The sequence below is a fragment of the Peromyscus californicus genome, unplaced genomic scaffold (genome assembly GCF_007827085.1).
Source record: "Peromyscus californicus insignis strain IS unplaced genomic scaffold, ASM782708v3 Scaffold_12__1_contigs__length_115047231, whole genome shotgun sequence".
Classification (NCBI taxonomy): domain Eukaryota; kingdom Metazoa; phylum Chordata; class Mammalia; order Rodentia; family Cricetidae; genus Peromyscus; species Peromyscus californicus.
The window spans coordinates 21611672-21638891 of NW_026294413.1; the positions used below are offsets into that span (position 1 = coordinate 21611672).

At 34.0% G+C, this 27220-nt stretch overlaps 1 protein-coding gene across 13 annotated transcripts in view; it reads left to right on the forward strand.

Moving 5' to 3' along the window:
* Mycbp2 (MYC binding protein 2) overlaps positions 1–27220 on the forward strand; it is a 252489-nt gene that overhangs the window by 88168 nt on the left and 137101 nt on the right. For 12 of the 13 annotated variants that reach the window (XM_052732538.1, XM_052732541.1, XM_052732539.1 and 9 more), the window contains exons 18-26: positions 1379–1486; positions 7562–7681; positions 10164–10245; positions 16691–16808; positions 20879–21083; positions 21582–21735; positions 24689–24861; positions 26192–26317; positions 26401–26528. In XM_052732538.1, the coding sequence (XP_052588498.1) occupies positions 1379–1486; positions 7562–7681; positions 10164–10245; positions 16691–16808; positions 20879–21083; positions 21582–21735; positions 24689–24861; positions 26192–26317; positions 26401–26528 (1214 nt within the window). The remainder of the gene's footprint in view (positions 1–1378; positions 1487–7561; positions 7682–10163; positions 10246–16690; positions 16809–20878; positions 21084–21581; positions 21736–24688; positions 24862–26191; positions 26318–26400; positions 26529–27220) is intronic. The other variant, XM_052732545.1, reaches the window with a different exon arrangement.

Consider the following 27220-nt stretch of genomic DNA (forward strand, 5'->3'; position numbering starts at 1 on the left):
TGCTAACTTCTTTAATAAGTTAACTCATAGTGATACATAATAAGTAAATAAGATATTTTGTTCTTACTGAAATATGTACTTTGCTTCCTCTAGAAATAGAGCTCAGTTTATATAAATTTACTGTATTATAGAGAAATAATACTTAAGTCTTCTAACATTAAAATTACATGTTTGTATTATAATTAATCACATAAAATATTTTTCTTGTCTTTTCAAAGTGTTGGTACTACTCATCTTTTAGTTGTATCTAGGAACATAATCAAAATGCTTTCCTTGTTCATTTGTGTTATGTTTACAAAAGAATACTATATATTTAAACTATTTGTAAAATTTAGTATGACTGTAGTTTCAATTTTTCCATTAGATAAATTAATTAAAATGAAGACTAATAGAGAGTCAATGAAAATTTTTCAGCATTTATGTATCTTCATAATTCTCTTTTTAAATGCTAGTGATTTAACACTCAAATTTAGAGTAAACTTAGAAGACTTTGTTGAAGTTGATAAAACTCAAGATTATTGTACTTATATTCTTAAAGTATAATCCAGATTTCTTTTTCTTTTCAAGATAAATGTTCACAAGGAAGAATGATCTTTTAAAATTTTTATTAAATTTATTTTGACTGTAGATATTTTCCCTAAGAACTAAATAAGTGGAAGTAATAAATATGTATGATTATGTTTTGTATAATGGTGCTTCAGAAATAAATGAATTAATGAGAGTTAATTAATGTCCCTACAATGTTAAGTGAAGTTGATAGTCCTCTCTATTGTCAATATGAGACTCAATCTAGGTTATCCTTGTTTCCACATATATATTTAAACACACAAACACACACACACATATATATGTACTCACTCAGAAATTTCTGGGTTTTGCTTCTGAACATCTAGTTTTATAATGCTTTCACAGCATGTACAAATGTCAGTAACAATTTTACCTTGGTTTTATAGTAAATTTGATAAAAGATCTGGAAATATCTGGAATACCTTGTTATTGATTAACTTAAAAATTAGTTGTATTCTGTTATTTCAAAAGGAAACAAACTTGTTTTCATTCAGTACATATTTGCTAATCTTTAATATATGGTATTGAAAATGCTTTTAAGATTAAACTTCTGGATTATCTATTTGAGACTATTAGTAAGTGCCCAGTTCTTTCAAAAATAAAATTTGGATTTTTACTTTATAAACTGTACTTGAGATAGTAATGTGTTAGTTAGATGGTGGATAGGTAATGAGTTGGGGAATTTGAAAAAAGTAAAGTGTCCAAAACAGTTACAAATAATTTTTCTCATGCATTTTAGCTTTATTTTTGCTCATTATAGTGTTTTCATTTTGTGAGCTTTTCTATGCACATACAAAATGTTTCTCCTCAGGCCCCCTTGTATTTGCTGGTCCTATTTTTATGAACCACCGAGAACAGGCTCTAGCCAGACTCAGATCCCATCCAGCTCAGCTAAAGCATAAACGGGACAAGCACAAAGGTATTTGGTCTTCCTTATCACCTAGGTGGGATGCTCTCCCAACTTCTTCCACTCACTGGGATTTTGTCTCTGGGAAAATGCACAAACTGACTCTGCTGCTTTGCTTCTGTGGGTGTATAGCCTGAGGAGAAAGAACATTCTGAAAGTGGTGCTGTCTGTGTGGCTGTGGTACTTCTCTCTTTGTTGTTGTGGACTGCAACAGGGAGTATGTTTCCAGTGTATCTCTTTCATTAGTATTTTCCTAGTTCGTGAACTTTAAAAAGGTAAAAAGTATCATTCCTTCTCTTTTTAATCCTTAATCCTTTGCTTTTTGATGATCACAGTGTAACATTTTAGTCCTTTTTAATGTTGTTAATATGGCTTAGCATTAAAAAATTAGTAAATACAGTATGTAAAATATAATAATACTGCAAATACTTTTTTTGTTATTTTAATGTTAACAGCATAAAGGAACATAGAAATACCTGCTGTTTGATGGCCATGTAGAAATAGATATAAATAGAGAATAAAATATATAGATGTTGTAGTTTTCAAGAGAGTTCAGAGTTCTAACCAAAGAGAGAGACGAGGGGTCTCCTTCTGCATTGTTTATTTATTAAACAGAGTTCTAGGCTGAGAAGAATAATCCCAAGCTGTGCTTATAACTTGTTTTCAACAACCAATTGTAGTTTGGCTAGTTTCAGGAAATAATTTAGTGAAGAAAAACTTTAATATATAATATTAATATAAATACATAATAATTTATATATAAATTATATCTTGAATTCTAGCATTGGAAACAGACACTCTTCATTGCCTAGTCCAACTTAATATCTGGTGTTTTCCAAAATGCCTAATGTTGGCCTGAAGACTGTTGGAAGTCTTTAAGTACATTCTGTATACCCAGGTTAATATAATAACTGTATATCCTCCTTTTTTGTTTTGGCCCAAGAGACTTTAACCCATCTTTGAAAAATTACTTTCCTACATTACTGGTAGTGCCAGCTTTTTTACTTGCCCTTCTTAGATTGTCAGTTTGCCACTCAAAGCAAAAACGAAGCAGCCAAACAAGGAGTTCAAACATAGTATATGTATTGTAGAATATATAAGTGTTTTAAATGTAATATTATTTGTTATAATGGGATTTGTGTTTGCTTTATTTATCTGGTAATCAAACAATTCATGTATATGTAAATCTGTAGAACAGTTTTTAGCACAAATGACATAAATTATATTTGTTATTCGCCAAAATCTGTGGTATCATACTCCACTTTTAGTACAGATTTTCTTAATCTCTTTTTTCCACAGATGTATGACTTGGATTCTTCTAACATTTTACCTAAAGTAGAACAGTACATTCTTATTTCATGATACAGATAAAAATCTTAGTATCTTATAGATAAACCACACCTTTTAAAAATTGTTTTGAGTATAGTATTAAATGAAAACTGTGTTACAGATTTAAATAGTATGTCTCCTAATGCTATAGACTTACTTACTAGCTATAGAAACTCTTAATCAAAAGCTAGTCTTAAATCACTTTTGTGTGCCATTGGAATACACTTTGTAATGCTGTAACAGTCACTTTGAGAAGATGTGGTGTTACAGTGTAGAACCAGGTTTTTTCATTTACATATTCTTCCTGGTTTTGTAGAGTGAGTCAGTTTCATCTCTTTGCTCCCAAATGAATGTCGTGTTATCTTATGAGATGGTGTTTTATTTCTATAAATATTAATTTACCACTCACTAATTCTTGTTCACTCACTTTGTTAATTGACTGGCTGTTTATTCATTGTCCCATCTTTTATTCCTCTCTCTATTGACTGCTCTTATTACATTTCACTATATTTTAATATTTTCCCTTTATATACTTTTTCTTTTGACTACTTTGGCCTTTAGTTTATCCACTTACAAGTTCACTGTGCTAGTTGTAATCTTCTCACCTAAGTATAATTATGAATTATGTTGCTAGTACAGGTGTAGGATGATAACAGTTGGTTTTCTGCCCTGTGGCTTTTTAAGGGCTAAAAACTAGACTTATTAGCAGCAGTGCTTCCTAAGATGGAAAGCTGAAGAGCTTCTGGCCAACTGCATGGAGTTCAGAGATATAGCATGGCAGGCTTTGATTACAAAACTCGATTGTGTAAGACTGAACTACCAAGTAGAATTCTGTATAACATATGTAGGTGGTTTGAAAATGTGATCTAAACTAGATTTCGAAAATGATTCCTGGATTAACATTATCTCCAGCTACTTCTCAAAGACAGGGAAGTTTTTTGATATGTTATACCTAGTTAGGAACATCTGAAGTATTCTAGAAATAGTCTTGGAATCTGTTTTAGAATGACTGGTGTGACATTTTGAAGGTGTGCTGCTAAGCACTTGGGAATATTTTCTCCTCTTTCTGTTTGGGATTGCTATAGAATATATTGGAAATATTATGACCTTTGATTATGGTTCAGGTTTCATCCTAAATCTGTTGTTTACTCAGACTACACAACTGTTCATAAATTTGTTAATCTCTTTAGCTCTCATGTGTTTATTTTAAAAGCACAAATAATAGCAACCTGTATTGCTATAAAGATTATATTAAGAAATGTGACATGTATGTATTATCTTTGCACATGAACAGCCACCATGAATGCTAGCTTTAACTCCTTTGGCTGCACTCTTTGCTTCTAATCAACATAGCTGATTAGAATGTACAAAATTTGCAGTTAAGTATGTAGGTAGTTTATTTTTACCAAAGATTTAAGGTGTCAGTGATTCAATGATAGAAAAAAACCCACATGAGCCTATTTATATTCAAATTCTAAATTAGTTCTTTCATTTGTGATGTTGGACTGGTTGTGTAATCTCTTGAGGTTTAGTAAATGGTAAAAGAATACCTATGTCATTGGACTGCTATGTTGATTAAAGCAAATAATAAACAATGGTAAATATTGATTGAATACTTTCTATAAATTACTTTGCTTAATCCTCAATTGCGAGGTGTGCACCATTGTTGCTGTTTTGTGAGTGGGAAAGTTAATGCAGAAGTCCAATGTCTAGTTGTTACACCACTAGCTAGAATTCTAATGCAACCACTTATCCACTGTGGCATTGAGGGTTTTACAGTGTTTAACACATATCAAGCACGTAGGATATTGCAGGTACTACTGCTCTTTGTGTTTTATTTAATGATTTCGATCAAAGCACTAACTTTGTTCTGTGATCACTTTTGGGTTGTATGACTAAGGTTAGCTCAGAAATGCATGGCTTTAAGTAAAAATTTATAGTCCTTTAGATGGTATAGAGTCCTTCAGTTGTTGTTCACAGAAGATAAATACAATATTTTAAATACATATCTGCCAAGATTTCATAGTTTTAATATCATATGATAGATACATGTAAACATCGATTAGAAAAAGGCAATTACGCTCTTGCTAAGAGACAGTTATAAGGCTATTCAGGCTTACATTTTTTGTAACACAAAATGAAATTCTTTAGCTGCTCTCTAATCCATTTCTGAGTAATGAGCTTTAACATATTTGACCTTACTAAATTTCACATGCTGATTCTTAGTTTGGACAACATTTTGGCTGTTTATACGCACTTCTTTTCCAAACTTAAAAAAATCTAAATTATTATAATTATATCATATTTTTATATCAAGACCCAGGTGTGTGTGTGTGTGTGTGTGTGTGTGTGTGTGTGTGTGTGTGTTTAAAAAGTCTGCCAGTGACTAAGACTCATTTTTATTTTTTGATAATACTTTTGCAATCTATAGTATTAACGTATGGTTTTATATATAGGGTGTTTATGTGAACTTTCGACAAAATGTTTCTAAGTAGAATTTTGATACCTCAATAAAATCTTTCATTCTCTTATTCATATTATTTTTTTTATTAAATTATAGGGCCTTTAAAATTTTCTCTTCTCTGATGTTATATGTCTTTTGTGGGGTTTGTATTTATGCTAGCTTCCAATTCTAAGAGGACAAATACATTCATATAAAGTGGAATAACATTTAAAATGTTTCATAAGTCTGATAAAATCATGTGAATGTAATTGCTATGATTTTAAATCACACTTGCTTTTAATAATTGTATATTTTTACCAGTTATGAGAAAATTATAGCGCTTCTTCCCATCTAATGTTTGATTAAATAAACGTTGGGAAACACACTTTTTTTTTGAGGACATGGATGTATTCCACCCTCTTCTTAGATGAGAGAGAACCCTTTAAATGAAGAGTACATTTCATCTGGTCTAAAACTGTTAGAACTTTTTAATTTATTTTTTCTTTGGTTTGATAGACAAACCCACATTAGAAAACTTAGCAAAAGAAGTATTATTTTTTATACTGTTAGAGTAAAACCTCTCACTAATTCAGGTATAGTATTTGTGATATTTTTGAATAAAAAATTCAAAGTAATTTCTTCCTCTGAATTTTCAGGGTCATACTTTTAAGGGGAAACCTGTCTAAAATCACTAGCTTTTCAAACCAAGGGCTCAAGAAATGAAGGATTCCTTCAACGTGCCTTCAACCTCTGGGTCCAGCAGTTAATTCTTGTATGTTAAAGGACTTTTGTATTTATGGTACATTTTAATGTAATGTTGGCCTATTTTGAAATCTAATGTAGGGGAACATATTTTCTTCATTGTAGCATTTAATCTGTAATCTATATTGCTTGAAGATAACAAAACAGAACTTTTCTTTAAATATTCTGTAATTAATACTTCTTCAGTAAGTCACATGGGACTACCCATTTTATGCTGTTCTGAATTAGTGAGGTTTTACTGCCCTAGCGTTAGAAAGCGTTCAGAGTTTTTAAGATGAAGGCCATTTTCTGACAGAAAAGAAGGTCATACTTTAGATCAAGTTGTGTTAACTAAATATTAATGAAAGTATATCAGAGTGAATGAAATGAAAATTAAATGATTTAATGTTCTTGTATTTAGTATTTTTAAATGGGTAGTAAAATGCAGAATTTAGAATGTGTGCCTTTAGATTCACATATGTGTCTGCATCTTATGCACACTTGTTTAGTGTTTCTGTGCTACAGTGGAGTGGTTTAGCCCAGCTGACCTGTTGAAATTCCTTCCAGATAGTCATTCATACTGTGTGAAAGGAATTTGAATATTGATAACATAAAGGTCATATTTGTTTCAGAAAGTAAGCTTTCTGTCTTATTCACACATTACCAAATTTAAGATTTAATATTCTGGAGTGTGGATGCTATGGTTAGGATATCATACATTTCTAAATGAAATATAGAAAGCAGTGGTTGAAAGAACCCTAAAGCAATTTGAGAGGTGAAAATTATAAAAAGAATAAAGATAGAAAAAAGGGACAAAGGCAGAAAGAAGGTTTGGTAAGCTATGCAAGTGGGGCCAGGAAGAAGGCCACAAACTAGAGTACTGAGAGGGATATAAGAGAGGGGAGATGAATGGGGATAGGCCATCAAACCACAGTGTCTTGAATAAAGATCTTTGGTCTTTATACATTTGTGTTTTGAGTTTAGTAGATGTCTGCCATCTTGGTGGGCAGAAAGGCAAAACCTTTCTGAGAGCTGGTTAAGAAATCTGTCGATTGTGAGTCTACTAGTATTTTTATAAATAGCAAGTACTAACAATATCACTAAGTAAAATTATTGTTAAATGACTTTGCATGTAGTTTTTTTATGCAAACTAAATTTTCCAATATCAAATTTAAATTTCACATTAAAATTTTATTTCTATTACTTAATTATGCATTTTCATTACACAGCTAATTAGCTTACTATGTTTTATCCATAACCAGATCCTATTTTTTTGGTTTAGTAGTATTTATAACAGAAGTGTGTGTGTGTGTATGTGTGTGTGTATATATATATATATATATATATATATATATATATATATGTACATGTGTGTGTGCATATACACACACACTCGTATATACTTCTGTTCAGACTAGCTTCTTTGCAGTTAGCTTCTTGATCTGTCACTTCTAACAACAACAGTCTTCTGCTTATTCCTTTTAACATTTTTCTCTTTTTCTTCCATAGTAAATTGATTTAAAAATTTATTATGAATATGAATAATGATGTAACATGAATTATAACATTTTCAGATGGAAGTGGAGATAGAGGGGAAAAGGATGCAAGCAAAATCACAACCTATCCTCCAGGCTCTGTGAGATTTGACTGTGAGCTCCGAGCAGTACAAGTCAGCTGTGGATTTCACCATTCAGGTAGCAGCTGGAACTTTGGGGTATAACTTCATTTTTACAATTGTGTATAACTTGCTTATAATTGATAAACAGTACCTGTTGCCTGCATGTCAAGGCACAATATCTCTCAAGTTGATGAGGTTTTATATTGCAGAATCTCTTAAAAAAAACTATAGCATGATGGAAGAGTGCTGTACTTGTCCAAGAGAACTAACTTCGAGTTTGTCTGCTGATGAATTTTCTAATTCAGTTCAAGAAATTACTGGAGATGAAATAATTCCTGAAGTGCCTTTCAATTCTAAAATCTCTTGGCTTTTATAATATTACCTCATGTTTTGTTAATGTTGAATTAGAAATATATATCATTGAAATAATAAAATGAATAAAATAGGATTCTTAGTAAATTATTGGCATTCCATTTAAATAGCTTAGGTTATACTATTAAACCTTTATAAGAATTAAAAATACAGTCTGTGTTTTCTTACTTGATAAGACATTGACAAACCTTAGATTCTATTTTTTTGTTGCTATATATAATTATGTAGAGTCCTGCCCTATTTTCTTGCCTCTAAATGTTCTAGATATTAGAGAACAGAATCATATATATGCTTACCCATTATTAAGATAAACCAATATGCATCACTAAATGTAATGTTATTTAAAGGGGTTTGTAAGAGTTTTAAAGTGTGTATTATGAGAAAAGCATGCATTTTATAATCTATAAAATGCTCTGCAGGACAAAAATTTTATTAGTTTTTTATTAAATGTAGAAATATTCAAGCCATTCTTACCAAAATTTTATATTGATTATTTTTTTGGTACAAGATCTTACTGTGTACTCTTAGCTGGTCTAGAATTTACTATATAGATGAGACTGGACTCAAGTTCACAGAAATCCATTTGCTTTGGCCTCCCAAGGACTGGGATTCAAGGTGTGAACTGCCACACTTTTCTTACCTATTTTTAAATTAAAATTTTTATTTTTTGAGAATTTTACAAAATGTGTTTTGATCATATTCACTTTCCCCACTCCCCAACTCTTCCCAGATCTATTTTTACCTTCCTACTCCTCCAGTCTTTTTTTTTCCTCTCTCTCTTTTAACCCATTAAGTCCAATTTGTATTGCCCAAAAACACCCTGAAATGTAGTTGTGACCTACCAGGATTTACATCCTTAAACAAAATGCCTCTCCCTATCCCATTAGCCATCAAATGCTAATAGCTCATCTGCTTGTGATGAGACTTCTTGCCCACCTCCCCCACTCCATGTTGAGATTTTGTTTGTCTTTGCCTTGTATGGATCTTGGTTGTACTGTCACAATCACTGAAATTCCATATGTATCTGCACTTTTGTATCTAGAAAATACTATTTCCTTGTAGTCATCCATCATCTCTGACTTTTTTTTTTTAATCTTTCTACCCCTTGTTCCATGAAGGTTCCTGAACCTTGTGGGGAGGGGTACTATATTGATGTTCCATTTCGGGCTGAGTACTCTGAAGTCTTTTTTCTCTGCAGGTTGGCCAGTTGTTGGTCTTTTTGCTAACTGCTAAACTCTTTTTTCTACTGCAAAAAGAAGCTTCTCTGATGGGAGTTGAGAGATGCCCCACTATATGAGTCTAGTCATAAATTTTTAGAATTTATTTTTATTAAACAAATAATGTCCATTTAGCACAAGAATAATTGTATGATCTCCCCTGTGGTCTGTGATCTGTCTAGCCACAGGTTAGCCCTGTTAAGGGTGTCAGATGTGGTTTCTGTTTCATGGAGTGGGTCTTAAATATTATCAAAGTGGTTGGTTACTTCAAAAATATTCATGCTATTATTGTACCAGTAAGATTCTCTTGTCAAGATAGTCATTATTGTAGCTCACATGATTCTAAACTGGGTAACAATGATAATTACCTTTTCTTTGGTAGCATGCATATGAAAGCTTGCCAGTTGGGATGATGCTTCAAGAACAATTCTTTCTTGATTTTTCCATTTTTTATGGTTCAAGTATATAATATGTACAAATCATAGTAGGATTTTTCCATCAATTTTTTAGAGATGAACTAAGAGAATTTTCAATGTTTATAGGGGCTCTATTGTACCACAATGGACAACAACTCAAAAAGAGATAACCCATTCCTGGGACTGGGTTGTTTGGTCTATTATTATTATTATTATTATTATTATTATTATTATTATTATTTTTATTGCATGTGTTGTCTATTTGTGATATTGTCCCTCCACTATAGGGTAACTTGATTTAAATTCTTGGTATATATGTATTTTTAGGAAGCTTCTGCTTTAGTAGGTTTCCTATGGCTTTTTCAAAGCTTGTCATGTAAGTTATTCCTCCCCTCTTTGCTCTACACTGCCCTCACTTCACTCATCTATTTAATCCTTTTTATTATCTATTTTAATGACTACATAGTTAACAGTGAAAATTATACTGCTTTCAGTGTTGCAGTATTAAAAATATAACATGCTTATAATAAAACTATAAAATTGTTGGTTTCAGTGGTTTTGATGGAAAATGGTGACGTCTATACATTTGGATATGGGCAGCATGGCCAGCTGGGACATGGGGATGTCAATTCAAGGTACTGTTCAACTTTATTTTTATATAGTGTATTCTTTTTTCCCATGTCCTTTCTTAACCCCTTTCCACCTTTTTGTTTGTGTGCACGCTCACGAGAGAGAGAGAGAGAGAGAGAGAGAGAGAGAGAGAGAGAGAGAGAGAGTGTACACACCAAAATAATGCACTACTGCTTTTGCAACACAGCCAAGAATTATTGGTGGTTCTTATTGTGTGGTTGAATGATTATGGGAGGTAGTTTATTTTGTAGTTTAATGAGAATAGTTGATAGGCATTTTGTACATTTTAGGTATAAGAATGATAAGACTACTGTAAAATTCATATCCTTTACAGTTACTCTTTTTTCACAAGTTTCGTATTGGCAGTAGGAAAGGTAGTGAACACATCAAGTTATCCAGAGATAACATTTGAGGCTGTAAATCAGCTCTCTACCCGTGCAGTAGGTTATCTTGAAGAAAATCCAAGTTGTTTATGTCTACAAGAGAGCAGACTTATTTATCAAGTTTGGTCAGACTTAACTCAGTTGTTGAGTTTGTATAGGAATCTGATTTCCATCCTGGCTCATCTCTCCCTCTTCTAGTCAGTACGTGAAGTTCAGTCATTGCCAGAGTCGAAGGGACATCTGTGATTTCTTATTGATATCTACCCTTGAAAGAAAGAAAGTATCTTTTTTTTCTAGACATTAAATAAGCCCCCACAGTTTTCATTGTGTTAACTCACCACACTGTTGCTTGAGTTTTCCTGCCTGGCCCACAGTCAGGACAAACTCTCTCACCTGCCAGTCCCACAGACGCTCATACCCAACCAAGTAAACACAGAGACTTATATTGGTTACAAACTGTATGACTGTGGCAGGCTTCTTGCTAACTTTTCTTACAGCTTAAATGAATCCATCTCCATTAATCTATACCTTGCCACGTGGCACGTGGCTTACCCGCATCTTCACATGCTGTTTCTCATCGTGGTGGCTGGCAGTGTCTCTCTGACTCAGCCTTCCACTTCCCAGCTTTATTCTCCTCCTTGTCCCGCCTATACTTCCTGCCTAGCCAATGGCCAATCAGTGTTTTATTTACCAACCAATCAGAGCAACACATTTGCCATACAGAACATCCCACAGCACCACACTGCTGTGCCATACATGTGATGGTGGCTAATGGTTCTCTAAGGTGTGTTGAGAATAAGTCAACACTTTGTTCTGTTTCTCACTGAAGACTTATGGCATAGAAAGGCTTATGATCACAGTTACAGTGGTTGTTGTTGATATTTAGCTGGTAATCACATTGAAGTCTTATGAAAGTAAGGGCTTTGCAGTTAGATATGATAAAACCTCAGTTGTGTGAGGTGGAAGGGGCACCTTTTGAAAAGTCAGACTTGATGCTTGAATGTCATTCTGCAAATATATACTTGTCAAACAACATATTATAAAGGAAATAGTGAATGGGGAAGTGGTGACTCACGCCTTTAATCCCTGGATTTGGGAGGCAGAGGCAGGCAGATCTCTATGAGTTCAAGGCCAGCATAGTCTACAGAGTAAGTGAATTCCAGGACAACTAGGGCTACACAGAGAAAACCTGTCTCCAAAAAAAAAAAAAAAAAAAAAAAAAAGAAAAAGAAATATTGATAATCATGACATTACGTGATAATCATGACATTACTCAGATTCCAGCCCTCTGGTTATTTTAATTTTTGTGCAATGTGAAAGTGTATATATATATATATATATATATATATACAAGCAGTATAAAAAAAAGATCCCTGCCATACTTTGGGGAAATGTAAAGTATGTCAAAAGAAAGATTGTTCATATCAGGTTCTAAAAAAAAAGAATACCTAAAAATCCCATCTTTTTTTTTCTGATTATTCCAGTCAGCACCATCTATTAATTTGTATTGAGTTCCTGAGATAGCAAAATCAGAGTAATATGCCTAGTACTTTGGATAGCTCAAATTTATCATCTTCAGGAAATACAATGAAATTTGATATCAAAATGAAATTATTGTTTTTTTTTTAAATTAAACTCTAGTGAGATTTACTATTTTTTAATATTTTAAAGTTCTATTTATTAATAATTTATATGTATGGGTGTTTAGTCTGCCATGTGTGTCTGTGTATCACATGCATGTATGGTGCTTCCAGAAGAAAAGAAAGGGAGTCAGATCCCACAGAACTGGAGTTATATCTGGTTGTGAGCCACCATGTGAGTGCTGGGGACAGAATCCAGGTCCTCTGCAGGAGCAGTCAGTGCTCTCAGCTGATGAGCCATCTCTAGCTTCATGAGATGTGTTTTCATTTCTCAAAATTGTTCTTTTCCAACGTGAAAAGTTTTACCCATGCTTTCATTTCAATATGTAACTGAAAGACTCAGGACATGTTGTAGGGTGAAAACCCTGAGCTAAAATCAGGGGCTTGAAATCCCATCAGTCCTTGAGCTCTCCCCAAGCTCACCACTTGAAATTCCACCAATCCCTACCCTGGAAATCTCCGCTCTGGAAAACTCTGCCCCCAAGAAACCCTATGTAAGCCTACCTCCCGCTCAGTTCTCTGCTGCTTCTTTCCTGGGCAGAGGCAGCCTCCTCTGTTTTTCCCAATAAATCTCTTGTGTGAGGTTTGTTGAGCAGTGTGACTGTGGTATTTCTTGGATCCCAACTGCCAGGATACCTTTCCTCTCAACTTTAACACTTACACATGTGGCTCAGCAGAGCTAAACTGGGTGACACAGCATAGTCTGCCTCCATGATGTCCCAGTGGATTACAAATTCATCCAGACCACTTCTATCTTAGTCCATCGTCTTTTGACCTGGAGCTATGTGTGACTTACAAGAGATGGTAATTAATTTGGAAAAGAGTTCATCACTTATTTGGAGGAATAATCCCTCAAGAAACAAAGCCTCTAGAGCACACATATTGATTACCACAAAAGCAAAGCATGTGTAGATGTTTGGTTTAGTGAAGGTATATGGCTGGATGTATTTTTAAATGTTTCTAGTAACCAAGTGCACATTATTAGTAGTACATATTAAAATATGTTGACTAAGGAAACTATCATATAATGATAAGATATAGAGGAGATATTATTGATATTTCCTTTAGTGTGTCATTTTGTCAGTTACCAAGTTGGGTCTTGACCTTTTTAACACTTGGTAGCTGTATGATTTTAGTCAACTTTCTTAGTCTTATGCTTCAGGTTTTTCCTTTTTAAGTAGCATTAAGTGTTCTTCCTTCAGATGTACATGTGAAAATTCAGAGACGATATAGGTCATATACTTTTCATGGAACCTATCCTGTAACAAGTGTTCAATAAATGCTAAACATTAGTATTGATACCTTTTAATAATTTATCTGTTTTAAACAGTAGCCCATGCTAGAGTCAAACCTGACCCTGTTGCCGCAATTATTTTCAACTGTACTAATCCCACTCTTGGTGCTTTTTGAAAATGAATGTCCAGAGACTTAAAGGCTTTTATGCATTTATTCCTGAAATTGGTCTATTAAAAAATTTGTTTTGTTTTGTTCATGGTACTTCTAAGTTTCTGAATTCCAAATTAATTTACCATTCTCTGTAAACTTAAAGCCAGATCTTGGGAGCGATGTAATTCTAGTGTATTGAAAATATGATAATGTTTCTGAATTTTATCTTTATCTTCGTATCCTTGTACCCAAATACACTATTTGATCATAGTGTCTGAAAGTATATAGACAAGGTTCACATTCTTGCCTCATCACTCCTACAAATGATGTGATTGTAATTTCTCTGAGCCTTAGTTTTCAGGTCCTGTCTAACGTTGCAGAATTTATGTAATATATGTAAAGTACAAGGAGTGCACATATACACATATACAGATGGAATTTTTATTTTTATTCTTCCCCTGCTTTTCAAATAATTTAATAAATGAACTCATGAGTCCATATCATGGAAAAAGTTCAAAAAATTTTTCAGAGACCTGCAGTTAACCTGTGGAAACATCTTGAAAGTTCTTCAGATCTGACAATACACTTATTTTATTACTCAATGATAGCATTTTGTATGTAAGTGCTCTATAATAAACAATTCTAGGAACTCTCCCTTTAGTTCTTGTTTGATTTGAACTGATGTGTCCATGAGGACATTAATTCACAATACATACTTCTGAGGTGGCAAAAGTTCATTTGCCCAAACTCACTGTCCTCAGAATTGAGAATCACTCACTCTTTCACTGTTTTTACCATCCATATTACTATATTCTCTAGTTGAAAAACAAACAAGCAACAAACAAAACACCTACATTATTGATTTATCCTTTGTTTATCTTTTGTTTGCTTATTTATTTATTTTTGAGGCATGACTTTTCTGTACTCTCCTTTTATTGCCTGCCTACATGTCATAATTGTTTTTTATTCATTATAAATTTAGTGTAACTCAGCATTTTTTAATGCTCAGTTTTATTATGATAATAAGTGACTTTAGTATAGTAATGGTCCTATATAGTATTTTTATCTTTATACTCATAAAGAAATGAAATATATATATATTTCTCTCTGTATTTTTCTATATATATATATGAAATATATTTCTACAAAAATTCCATTTTAAATATATATATTTCACTACTTGTGTGTGTATACACACACACACACACACACACACACAACTTTGAGTTTATCAGTGCTTTGTTTTCTTAGTCTACTCTTAGACTTTTTTCCTTTTCACTTTATTTCTTACACAATTTAGAATCTTCTCACTCTTACCAGTATGTTGCATAAATGTATCAATCTGCCTGTATTTTTCACAGCTGTGTTTAAGGACCTATAAAGAATTAAGTCACCATATCCATATGGATGGACATCATTTCAGATTCGACTTGTGTCTCTACACTGGGCATAATTCTGCTTTTGCATGGCTTCGTTGTTATTTGCTTTATTTTTCAAAACTGTTTAGGATATTTTGAGAACATGATGATAGATGTTCTTGTCAGCAAAAAAAAAAAAAATAGAAAATTTCTTCTGCAGCCGCATGTCTGCTGCAGTGCTTTGCATGCTCCTGCCTGCTTTGGGGGCTCCCTGCCTTCCTAGATTGGCATGCACATTATTGGTCCCTCTTGAATTCTCTCTCAGTAATTCTTCTCGCTCTCCTTTCCCAAGAGTTCTTTCTTCTGTCCCTCTTTATACCCCAAATAGCAAAACCTCTTCATTCTGCTCTGTAATAATGCACAGATCATTCTTTTTCTAAATAAAGTGAATGTTTCCACCATCTACTCTGTTGTTTCCTTTCCCCGTACTTGATCATTTCCTGAGGCTGAAGATTATAAAATCAGTTTTTTCATCTAATTGCTTGATTGAATTCCCATTAAAACATCACATACCATTGAGTTTACAAGGTTAGCAGATTTCTTCTGTTAAAGGTAATGACTGGACATCTGAAAAATTAAAATTATGTTTCTTGTGTAGCTGTCAGATATTTCCATCTTTTCATACTTCATTATTTCTAGTTCATATTTTTTATCATAAGTTACTCTAACTTCTGTGTTTCTAGTTGGCAGCCTTGCTCTTTTCCAAGTCATTTTTAGTTGTATTCTAATTTAAGTGGATAAATTTTACGTAATTAAAGAAAATTCAGCTCTCAAGCATAAAGCTTTCTTACTGTATGTGTTTTTCTTCTGTAATGATTTTTTCCAATTACAGATGACAGTTACTAAAATTGATTAATCACATAGTTTATAAAAGTACATGAGGATACTAGGATATCATCTTCCTAACACATCATTTATAATTGTTTACTATGTGCAAGGCATAAATCCAGGCACTTCTTGATTATTTCCCAGAGTCACATGGGATAGACACAATTTCTTACTATTCTGTATTGTACAAGAAAAAATGATTTCTTATTATTCTCTGTATTATAGAAGAAAAAACAGAAACACAATGAATGATTTGGTCCGTGTCCTGGTCTCTTGCCATGAATGGGGGAGGACAATCCTGGGCTGTCTAGCTCTAGATTCTGAGCTTGTAGCTACATACTGACTTCTCAGTGTGCATGTTCTCAGTGTTTACTGCATTAACATCAAGATTATATCATCTTGCTAAAAATTAGAAGAGAAGATTATTAAATTAAATATCTCATCTATTCCTTGATTGAATTCCTGTTGCAGAACCACATGCTTAGGTCCTAAGCCAGTGCACAGGCTTAGCAGATTTCTCCTGTTAAAAGTGAGCACCAGTATTTCTGAAAAGTGAAAATTATATGTTCATGATTAGGGTAGCAAATGTCAAGAATCTTTTTGTTGAACTCCTTGAAGTCATTGTCTGTTTACCTAGTGTCTGATGTGGAGGCTGGTGTATAACACCTAAACAAATGATTGGTGAATGCTCCTAGTAGTGCCGTGACTATTTCAGTTCCTTATTTTACTGTTTACTCACTGTTTTCTATTTCAGTTGGATCTTGTAAGAAATTGACTTTTTGTTTTTTAACCTAGGGGATGCCCCACTCTTGTTCAAGCCTTGCCAGGCCCTAGCACCCAAGTCACTGCCGGCAGCAACCACACGGCAGTCCTTTTACTGGACGGACAGGTCTTCACATTTGGAAGTTTCTCTGTAAGGAGTTTTCAAACATTCATAATATTGTATTGTACAATATTGCCTTGGAATTTGCGACATTGGCTATTTTTTCTGGTTCCAGTAAAATTCTTGAATTAAGATAATTGCATATGCATATTTATTGCCTACCCAACACGCACAGGACCTGAGTGACAGACTTTCAAATAATTTTCATCTCTAGTTCAGCATTAGAATTTATTGCATTTAGCAACTGTGTTAGAATTGGACATGTTTATTACAAATCAGAAGCTTTTAAACAATCAGTGGAACTGATTCTGCCATTTGAAAGGATATTTCTCATCTAATTGGCAACAAAATAATTTTCCTTAATATGAGTAACTACTTCTATATTAGACTTTTTTGAAAGCTTAGATTTTAAATTAGTTTGTTTGAAATTATACTTTCTTATGGCTTACTTTTCTTAGTCCTCTCTCTTTTTGTTTGTCTGTTTCCCTCTTTGCCTCTGCTAAAACTTGAAAAAATTGAAAATGCTGTGAGAGTTTTACATAGTTTGATGTAGTGTGTATCAAGGAAAACTTTCTATGACTATTAGTAAGTCTGTACTGAATGATGTGGGTGACTGTTCTGAACTCAACAATTCATGTCTTTTTAAGTGTATATGGAGTATGTTTGCTTGCATGCGTGTGGGTGCATGTACATGTGAGATGTGCATGCCAGGACACATGTGAAGGGTAGAGTACAACCTCAAATAGTGTTCCTCAGGAGCTGTCCACCATGTTTTTTGAGAAATAATTGAAATGTAAAAGGTTTACAGCCTATTGCAACAGGGCAGGTTCATCAGAGGTTTGGTGCTGTGAACTGTCAAGTCCTGACCCTTTCACCACTTTGCTATTCTCGTGGAGGAGGCACGTGGTCATCTAGTGTTGGCATTCACTTTGCTTTTTGCTTTTGTTCCTCTTCCTCCTCTTTTTTTCTTCTTCTTTTTTTTTTTTTTTTTTTTTTGAGACAGGATGTTACAATAATGCCCTTACTAGCCTAGAGCTCTCTATGTAGACCAGGCTGGCTACCAGCTCACAGAGATCAGTCTGCCTCTGCCTCCACCTCTGCCTCCTGAGTGCCAAGAGTAAAGGCACGTGCCACTATGCCCAGATTTGATGTGTACTTTTTACTCAGTATGTGATCTTGGCTCATGGAGTGGTACTTCTCCAAATAGGATGGGTCCTCACATCCCAGTTGACCGAGTACAGAAACTTTGTTCACAGATATCCCCAGAGGTTTGTCTCCTGATTGATTCTAGATTCTGTCAAGTTGATAATATTAACCATCTCACTCTCTGTCAGTTCATACAGGTCTTACCTGTCTGTCCTTTTTCATAGCCTCTGTAGTAATTTAAAAAACATATCTTTGGCAGATATTTTAATTTTCTCAGGACATTTATTATGTATTCTGGCCATGGTTTCTTGTTGCTTTAATGGTACTTGTAGGGAATAAGACATAAACATATGTAACTTTCTATTATTATGAACATATTTTGTCACATACATGCTTACATAGTTATATTTTCATATATATCCTTTTTTGGTGTTATTGAGATAAGTCCTTGGATTCTCAATCCTTCTGCCTCAACCTCCTGAATCGTAGGGTTACAGGCCTGCTTTACTGTACCTGGCCACAGTTTTGTTTTATATTATTTTCTTACAGAAGCCAAATGGGAGAAGCACAGATTCCCCTTGCTCATCTGTCTTTTATGTAGTCACCTTTGATAATCAAATATCAAACTTTTTGTTTTACTCTTTGGCATTTGTATCATCTACTTTTCTTTATGAAAATATTTTTTTGCGATTATAATCACACCACATCCCCTTCTCTTTTCTCCCTCCAAATTTTTTAAATGGGGAATGAAATGAGAAGCTAAGCAAGCACGTGAATATGTACAAGGCAAGTGAGTGTTAATGGAGTAAAGCTCAATTTTATCATATTTGCTTGATCTCTGTGGATTTGGAGCTGCTTGTGTCCTAGGAGTTTGCATGTCTCTGTCTGTGCCATGTCTGCTGACACAGTGTCGAATTCCTCAAAGACACCTGTCATACATTGTACTCTTAGTCCACGGTATGTCTGTACTATAGTTTTTCAGTTTCTTATGCTTGTACATTTGAGTACTTTACATCTTAGTTACATAATAATATATTAGACGTGTGTCTTTTAGATTAATTCTAAGAAATGAGAATTCTGGGTCAAAAGTTAATGCCTTGGTAGGTTTGTGGGTGCTCATAGTCTATTTTTCATAAGCTGTGTGTGAGAGTGGTTCTTTCTCCAGAGCTTTGGCAACAGAATGTGCTGTTGTACCTTTTCATTGTCATTGATCTGATAGCTGAGAAAGTGTCTGCTCATTTTCAAGCCCCTACCTGTGGCAGGTACTATGAACTGTCAAGTCCTGACCTATTTACCAGTTTGCTATTAAGGGTCTGGTTTTGTCTGTTGGAAGAAATCATCATTTTTCTAAGTCCTCTCTATTCCTTTCTCTTTTTGCCTCCTCTTTTGGGCCTTCCATAACCTTAGGCTTGCTAGACAGATGGGAGAGAACTCTGGGTATTTGCTTTCTTCCTCTGGTTACAGGTCATGGTTTCTACAGAATTCTAACATGGTTAAAGGTTTAAGTTATGTGTTCATTTGCTTGCTATGTATGTTGATTTTATGTCTTCTGGTGGGAAATGTGCAATCAGTTATGGCTTTCTAGACTAAGAAATTCTAGCTGCAGACTTGACTTTAAGTGTGGCTGATTTTTCACCATATTGAGTCCCTATGGAGTTCTTTAGGCATCTGTATTTCTGACTGTTTTCTTCACATTTATTGGGTAGTGGTAAGAGAATATATGCTTGTTTTAATAGTGTGCATGACTTCCTTTTCTTCACAGAGCAGAATATACTTGCATATTGTATGCTTTTTCCATTGCTCCCCTTTTAATGCTCTTTTTTCTTTGTCAAAAAATAGACGTTTGAACAAGGATAAACACGAGCTGTTTGGTTACTTACTTCTTTTACTGTGTAACTTCTTTTTGTCCTTTCCTAGGTTCTCTTCCTAGGGATGAGGCTTAGTTGCTTCTGTAGTCAGTGTGTGTGGTGTTTTCTGTGCTGTGATGTAGAAGGAGTGGAAGCTTTCAGAGGAACCTGACAATTGTGTGTTTGCAGCAGTCTGTTCCCTCACTCCTTCAGTGTTGGCTTTCTTTCCGTGGTTTGTTGCTTATTCTCATTGGTAAGGTCATTCAATATTTCTGGGACCATGAGGTAGCATTTCTTCTCTTTAGGGGTTTCTGAAAGGAGAGTTATGTGAGAGAGATGGCTGAACCATCCGGATTAATATCACCTAATCCAGTGTCAGTGTTCTTTTGTTTTTTTCAGGTACTGGCTTAATAGTGAGAAACTCCCCACTTTTGAAATACATCTCTTTAGCTAACCAACTACCTATAGGCAGCTATACTTTTTAAGTGAGTTAACTTGTTTTAAATACACACCTTATTGTATATTCCTACTGTTAGTATCTAAAAACATAAATGAAAACTTTACGTAAGAGCTTCATTAAGCAGTTTTCTAAGTTTATTCTCAGTTCCTTTTTTTAAGCTTTTGTCTTATAATAAAATATCCTCTCAATGTGTGAGCTTGAGTGACTTTATTTATACTGTTACCTTCAAATGTCAAAGTGATTGTTTTTATTTTTTTATTAAATTTTTTCACTTATTTTACATAAAGTGATTGTTTTAAATGAATCGTTTGTAACAGTACCTTTCAGGCATTGTATATATAAGATACCTTTCATTTAAATGTAGGTGAAAACAGAGTATTTTGGGAACATTGCTTATATGAAAAATATTTCAACTTATTACAAACATATACATTATGCATTGTTAAAAGATTATCTAGGAATAATAAAATTCTCTATTACTTTGAATATGTTAGGTCCAAATTCCACATTTATTTATAAAGAAAAATTAAAAATATATAAAAAATAATATTTCATAAAGCTACTTTTATAGATAGTTATCTTAACTTTAAAGAACCTGTATACTATTTATCTAGCAATATGGATAATATGATTTATTTAATTTTTAGAAAGGACAGCTGGGACGACCCATTTTGGATGTACCATATTGGAATGCAAAGCCAGCTCCCATGCCTAACATTGGATCAAAATATGGACGGAAGGCCACTTGGATAGGTGCAAGTGGGGACCAGACTTTCTTAAGAATTGATGAGGCACTTATAAATTCTCATGTACTTGCAACATCAGAAATTTTTGCTAGCAAACACATAATAGGTAAGTAGTTTGTTTTTATAATGAGAATTATCCATACCTTTTTATATTTCTGTGTGATAGAAAAATGAGGTAATTGGGAAATTTAAAAACCAGCATATTCATAGACTAGGCAATGGCAGAAATATGAGCTATGTTGTAAAGGGATCAGACTTACATTGTTATGAGTGATTTTCTACATTGATTCTTTTAAAGTAATTATTGAAATTAATTTTTATGGGAGATTTTGTTGATCACACTTAAACTTGTGTCTATGACACAACAAATAATTACACAGTAGAGGTTATATTTAGAGTATAATACTTATGTGCATTCATTGTAGATTTAGATAGTCAGAGGTATTGTCTTAATTCTGCCATTTAAAAGAAATTCCACTTAAACTATTTATGTATGTAAAAGCTTTTGCATGTTAAAATGTTGATAATACTATTTTCCTTGTGGGTTTGGGGGAATATATAAAGGTAATACAAAGTAAAATATATTTAAATGTATTTTCATAAGGCTTGGTACCTGCTTCTATATCAGAACCTCCACCATTTAAATGTCTTCTGATCAATAAAGTGGATGGAAGTTGTAAAACTTTTAATGACTCTGAACAAGAAGATCTGCAAGGATTTGGTGTGTGTCTTGATCCTGTGTATGACGTACTTTGGAGGTAAGCATATGACTTTATAAAATAGTACAGAATTGGTTTCTGAATTTGTTCGCTAAGTTAGAAATAAGCCATTAACAGTTCTGGGAGTAAAAAGTTGTTTGAACTAGTTTACTTTTTCTCGAGTGTGAACAGAGCTCTGCTTTGTAACATAACTAGTTGGACCGACTCCTTTTCATATTTGGTGGTAGCAGTGAGTTAGATAGAAAATCCCAAGTACTTTGTGCTAGTTTCTTCATCAGTTTTCGTTGTTTCAAAAGAGATTTAAGAGACAAAAGACAGGCCGGGTGGTGGTGACGCATGCCTTAATCCCAGCACTCAGGAGGCAGAGGCAGGCGGATCCCTGTGAGTTCGAGGCCAGCCTGGGCTACAAAGCGAGTTCCAGGAAAGGCACAAAGCTACACAGATAAACCCTGTCTCAAAAAAAAAAAAGAGAGAGAGAGAGACAAAAGACAATCTTCTCCTGTTTTATTTTGTGAAGCTGAGAGGTGTTTCCCTTTAAGTCGGGTTCAGAATTTCTTTCCATTATCTGGACCCTTAATACTCTGTCCCTTGGGATTTCCTACGTAGTCCTTGGGTTCTGCAGCTATTGCAGGCATTGCAGATCCCTTAGCTAATTTTAGCTTTGCTTCTGCTTCATGTCTGCTTCCTTTCACATTCCTTAGGAGCTGACTTCTCATGAATAATCAGAAACTTATCATTTATAAAAATCTGGTAAAAATTAAAAGCAATTTTGTTTTTCCATTCAGAAATTTACCTAAACAATGTATGAACTTGTGTGTGTGTTTTAAAATAAAGGTGAAAACACATGAATGAAAAACTGTGCTCATGCTTCAGATTTTTCTTCTATTCTAATCCAAAGTATTATACTTTATTTATATTATTTGACATTAACTACTTACATATGAGTATAATTATTAAAAAACTAAATTTTCTCTCAGCAACAATTAATTTCTTATTTATTAAAAAAAAACTACTTGGTTACAAAATTCTTTAGTTAGGACATACCAAATATGCTTAACTACTTACTGGTTAGCAAACATTTTAGATTGTTTTTTTAAGTTATGTTACCTAGGATGTGTATCACAGAACCATGGGAACGTAGAGTTACATACACATAAAGAAAATAAATCCTTGTAACATGACTTTTATGAAAAGTAATTTAGAGCTGGAGAAATGATTCAGAGATTAAGAGCTCCTCTTGTTCTTTCAGAGGACCTGAGTTCAGTTTCCAACATTCACATAGGACTCAGATTATAACAACCTAAAATTCTAGATCCAGGAATTTGATACCCTCTTCTGGCCTCTGTAGGCACAGTATTCATGTGCACATATCTACACACAACCACACACATACACTAATTTAAAAAAAAAAGTTTTTATAGATAAAAGAACAAGTAGGATTGCTGGGCTGGCAGGATAGCTCAGCAGGTTGAGCCATTTGCTGTCATACCTGACACCACAAGTTCTAGCTTACATTTATTCCAAGGAACCTACCCAGCCACCTGGTAGAAGGAGGGAACTGACTCAGAGTTATGTTCTGATCTCCACATTTCACCATGTCCACACATACATATGAACACATGATAAATAAATTAATTAGATTTTTTTAAAGAAATAGATTCATAGACTGTGAAATTTCCTTTTAATATTCCCACTTACAGTGTATGGGTACCCATATTTCCCTGTAGATGGAAGTTTTTCGCTCACACGCTTGTTCCCAAATACCCAGCAGCCGCTTCTTAAATAATTGACTCAGAGGCTTAATATTATTTATAAATGCTCGGCCAGTAGCTCAGGCTTATTACTAACTAGCTCTTAAACTTAGCTCATTATTCTTATCTATGTTTAGCCATGTGGCTTGGTAACATTTCTCAGTGCGACATTCTCATCTATCTTACTTCCTCTGCGTATGACTAGTGACTCCTGACTCTGCCCTTCCTCTTCCCAGAAGTCTCCTAATCTGGTCACCTTGCCTATACTTCCTGCCTGGCTATTGGCCAATGAGCATTTTATTAAACCAGTTCGAGGGACAGATCCTTACAGTGTACAAGAGCATTATCCCTCATCTTTTCCCTGTATTATCAGCATCAGTAAACAGAACTATTACTCTTGTGTGCTTTTGCTATTTTAATTGCATTGTTAATAGATATTTATTATTAACTATATAATACATGGGAGGGTTGGGATGGGTTTATTTGTTTTTATGGAGGGTTTTGTTTTTGTTTTTTCTTTATTTTGGTTGAGACAGAGTCTCACTATATAGAATGGCTTAGACCTTACTGTGTAGCTGGAGTTAGCCACCAGTTTGCAGTTTCCTGCCTTACCTTCTGAGTGGTTGGATTATAAACCTGCACCACACTTATTCTTAGGGAAGTCATTTTGTTTGTAGAAATAGTATATAATGGCAAATAACTGCACACACATAATGGAATTGTGACTTGACTTCCTTATAGTTTTTTATTGGTGGTGTACTGCTATTTGTAAAAACCTTAACATTGACTTCCATTTTATTTGTGTTCCTAGAGTAGCATTCCATGTCATTTCCCCATTTTTTGCTATTGGATTGATTTCCTCTTACTGTTTTGTAGGAGTTCTTACACATTATGACCATTATAGTTTTGTTGCATTGTATTTTTCACATTTTCTATCAATTTCCCTGGTCTTCAGTTTGTTAGTGGAGATTTTTGTATATGAAAGTTTTATTTTTTGTATGCATCAAATTTAAGTATATAATTGATACAGTATTTATAATGTTTTATAATCTGTATTATTTTCAGATTTTTTTGTAGTGCTATAAATTAGTTATATATTTAGCTTAGGTATAGAAAACAATGAGATATGCATTTTCCTGTGTATATTAATTGTATTATTTATTCTATAGTCAATTATAATTTAGAAAAATTTCAAAGTTAACTGTGTGTTGAGGTGTTATAATTATTATCTTTCTTGATAGGTTTCGACCAAGTAGCCGAGAGCTCTGGTGTTACAATGCAGTGGTTGCTGATGCCAGACTTCCCTCTGCAACAGACATGCAGTCCAGATGTAGTATTCTAAGTCCTGAACTTGCTCTACCAACAGGATCAAGGGCTCTTACCACCCGATCTCATGCAGCCTTGCACATTCTGGGTAGGGTTGCCTTCTGATGTACAGCTGAATGGCATTCATGTATGCTGTGCTAATGGTCAGGATTTTTCTTAAATAGTTAAATTTGTATGTTATTCCACCATGTCTGTTAAATAATAATGGATTCTAGTCGTGAAATAAACTTAATTACCTCAGAAGTTTGTCTTCTGTGAAATGATACAGAAGATCTCAGCCATTATCATGAAATATCAATGGATGCTTAAGTGTAAAACATCCCTGGATATAATTTTCTTAATAGAAAGATAATGAAGTGGTTCTGCTTAACTTGAACATATAAACTTTTAGAGATATAGACCAAATACGTTCTATAGTGTTTAATTTATGTATATCCTTATGTAACTACTTAGAGATACAGAACTTTTGCAATAAATATTTGCTAGATTTTTATGGGTTTTTTGTTCTTAAATCAGTCCACATACCTATATCTTGTGTTGCTTTTAGAAAATGATTGTTCAGACAGACTCATTTAGGAGCTGGGGAGACAACTCAGTGGGTAGTTTGCCTTCCATGTGTCAGGACCAGAGTTGAGATTTCCAGAACCTGTGTAAGTGCTGAGAGGGCTTGGTGGACCTCCTATAATTCCAGTGTTTAGGAGACAGACAGAGACCCTGGAGCAAGCTTCTACCTGAAATGTCCATGTTGGTGGGTTGTGAGTTCAGTTGAGAGACCTTTCTTCAATTAATACAGTAGAGGACAACCTAGGAAGACTCCTGATGTGATGTTAGCCTTAGGCCTCAACATATGTACACACACATGCATATTTACCTTTACATACATAAACACTTTCTCATATGTGACCACATGTGTATGCATTCCACACACACATGCAGATTACACAAAAGGAAATGCTTATGCTTACATAGCATTTACAACTAAGTATAAATAGTAGATTATGAATATATTTCCTCATTTTTCCTAAGATTTTATTTTAACCATTGTAACTATCCAAGACAAACATTAAAGTTATTTCATACTAATATGTCTTCCATTAAAAGCACTATGAAAATCAAATTGATTTAAGAAGTTCTGTAAAAGAAACTTGTAAGGACCAAAAGTAAAGTGGTTTGACTTTTCAGAATTTTCGTTTTGTGAAAAATGTCATAATAACTTGTGTTTTAAGTATAATAATTCTTTATGCAGAAGAGAATTGATTGTATGTATTCTTTCATGAAGTACGTAATGTTGAGAATAGATAATATTTATTGAGCATATTCATAACTTATTTTAATTTGCCCCATATAGTATTAAATAACATCAATACTACAGGAATTTTTGTTTCAATGGTTTGAAGTTTACATGTTTGTTGTTTTAGGTTGTCTTGATACTTTGGCTGCTATGCAGGACTTAAAGATGGGCATTGCAAGTACAGAGGAGGAGACTCAAGCAGTAATGAAAGTCTATTCTAAGGAAGATTACAGTGTGGTCAACAGGTTTGAAAGTATGTATACTTAGACTTAGGAAATGCTCTCTAATCAGAGAAATATATGCGTATTTAAAACCATTATTCCTTACATCTTTCAGGTCATGGAGGGGGCTGGGGTTACTCTGCTCATTCAGTTGAAGCCATACGTTTTAGTGCTGACACTGACATTTTACTTGGCGGTCTTGGTCTGTTTGGAGGGAGAGGAGAATATACTGCTAAAATAAAGGTAAAGTTCATGATAATGTAATTGTTTCGTCCAAAGATACTTCTTTTGGCTTAGTCTGTTGTCTTATTGAATGTTTACTTTTTACTTTTTACCTTGGTTTGTTGTTAATGGCTCCGTTAGAGAAAGGAAACGTTGCTAAACTCTTACTCAAAGCTATGAGATTGCTGACTGGGTAAAAAAATCTAATTCATTCAAAGGGAGAAAATGAGTTTTCAGTAATTTAAAGTCGAAAATGACTCGTAGCCAGTCTCACTGCTTTGTGCTGAACTTCCAAGTGGTTAATTAGATGCACCCTTTTATGTGGTTGCCACCCTAGAGTGTTGTTGGTTGTTTTTGTTCTTTTTTGGGCGCCCACCACCCAGCTCCCAAATAAATCACACATAGAGGCTTAGTCTTAATTATGAATGCCTGGCCTTCGCTTGGCTTAGTTTCTAGCCAGCTTTCCTTAACTTGTCCCATCTACCTTTTGCCTCTGGGCTTCTCCCGTTCTCTTACTTCTGTAAATCTTACTCTTACTTCGTGGCTTGCAGTGTAGCTAGGTGATTGGCCCCTGGAGTTCTCTTCCTTCTCTGGCTCCTTCTAGATCCTTTCTTTTTTCCTAGATTTCTCCTTCTATTTATTCTCTAGGCTTGCCAGCCCCACCTGTCCTTTCTCCTGCCTTGCTATTGGCCATTCAGCTCTTTATTAGACCA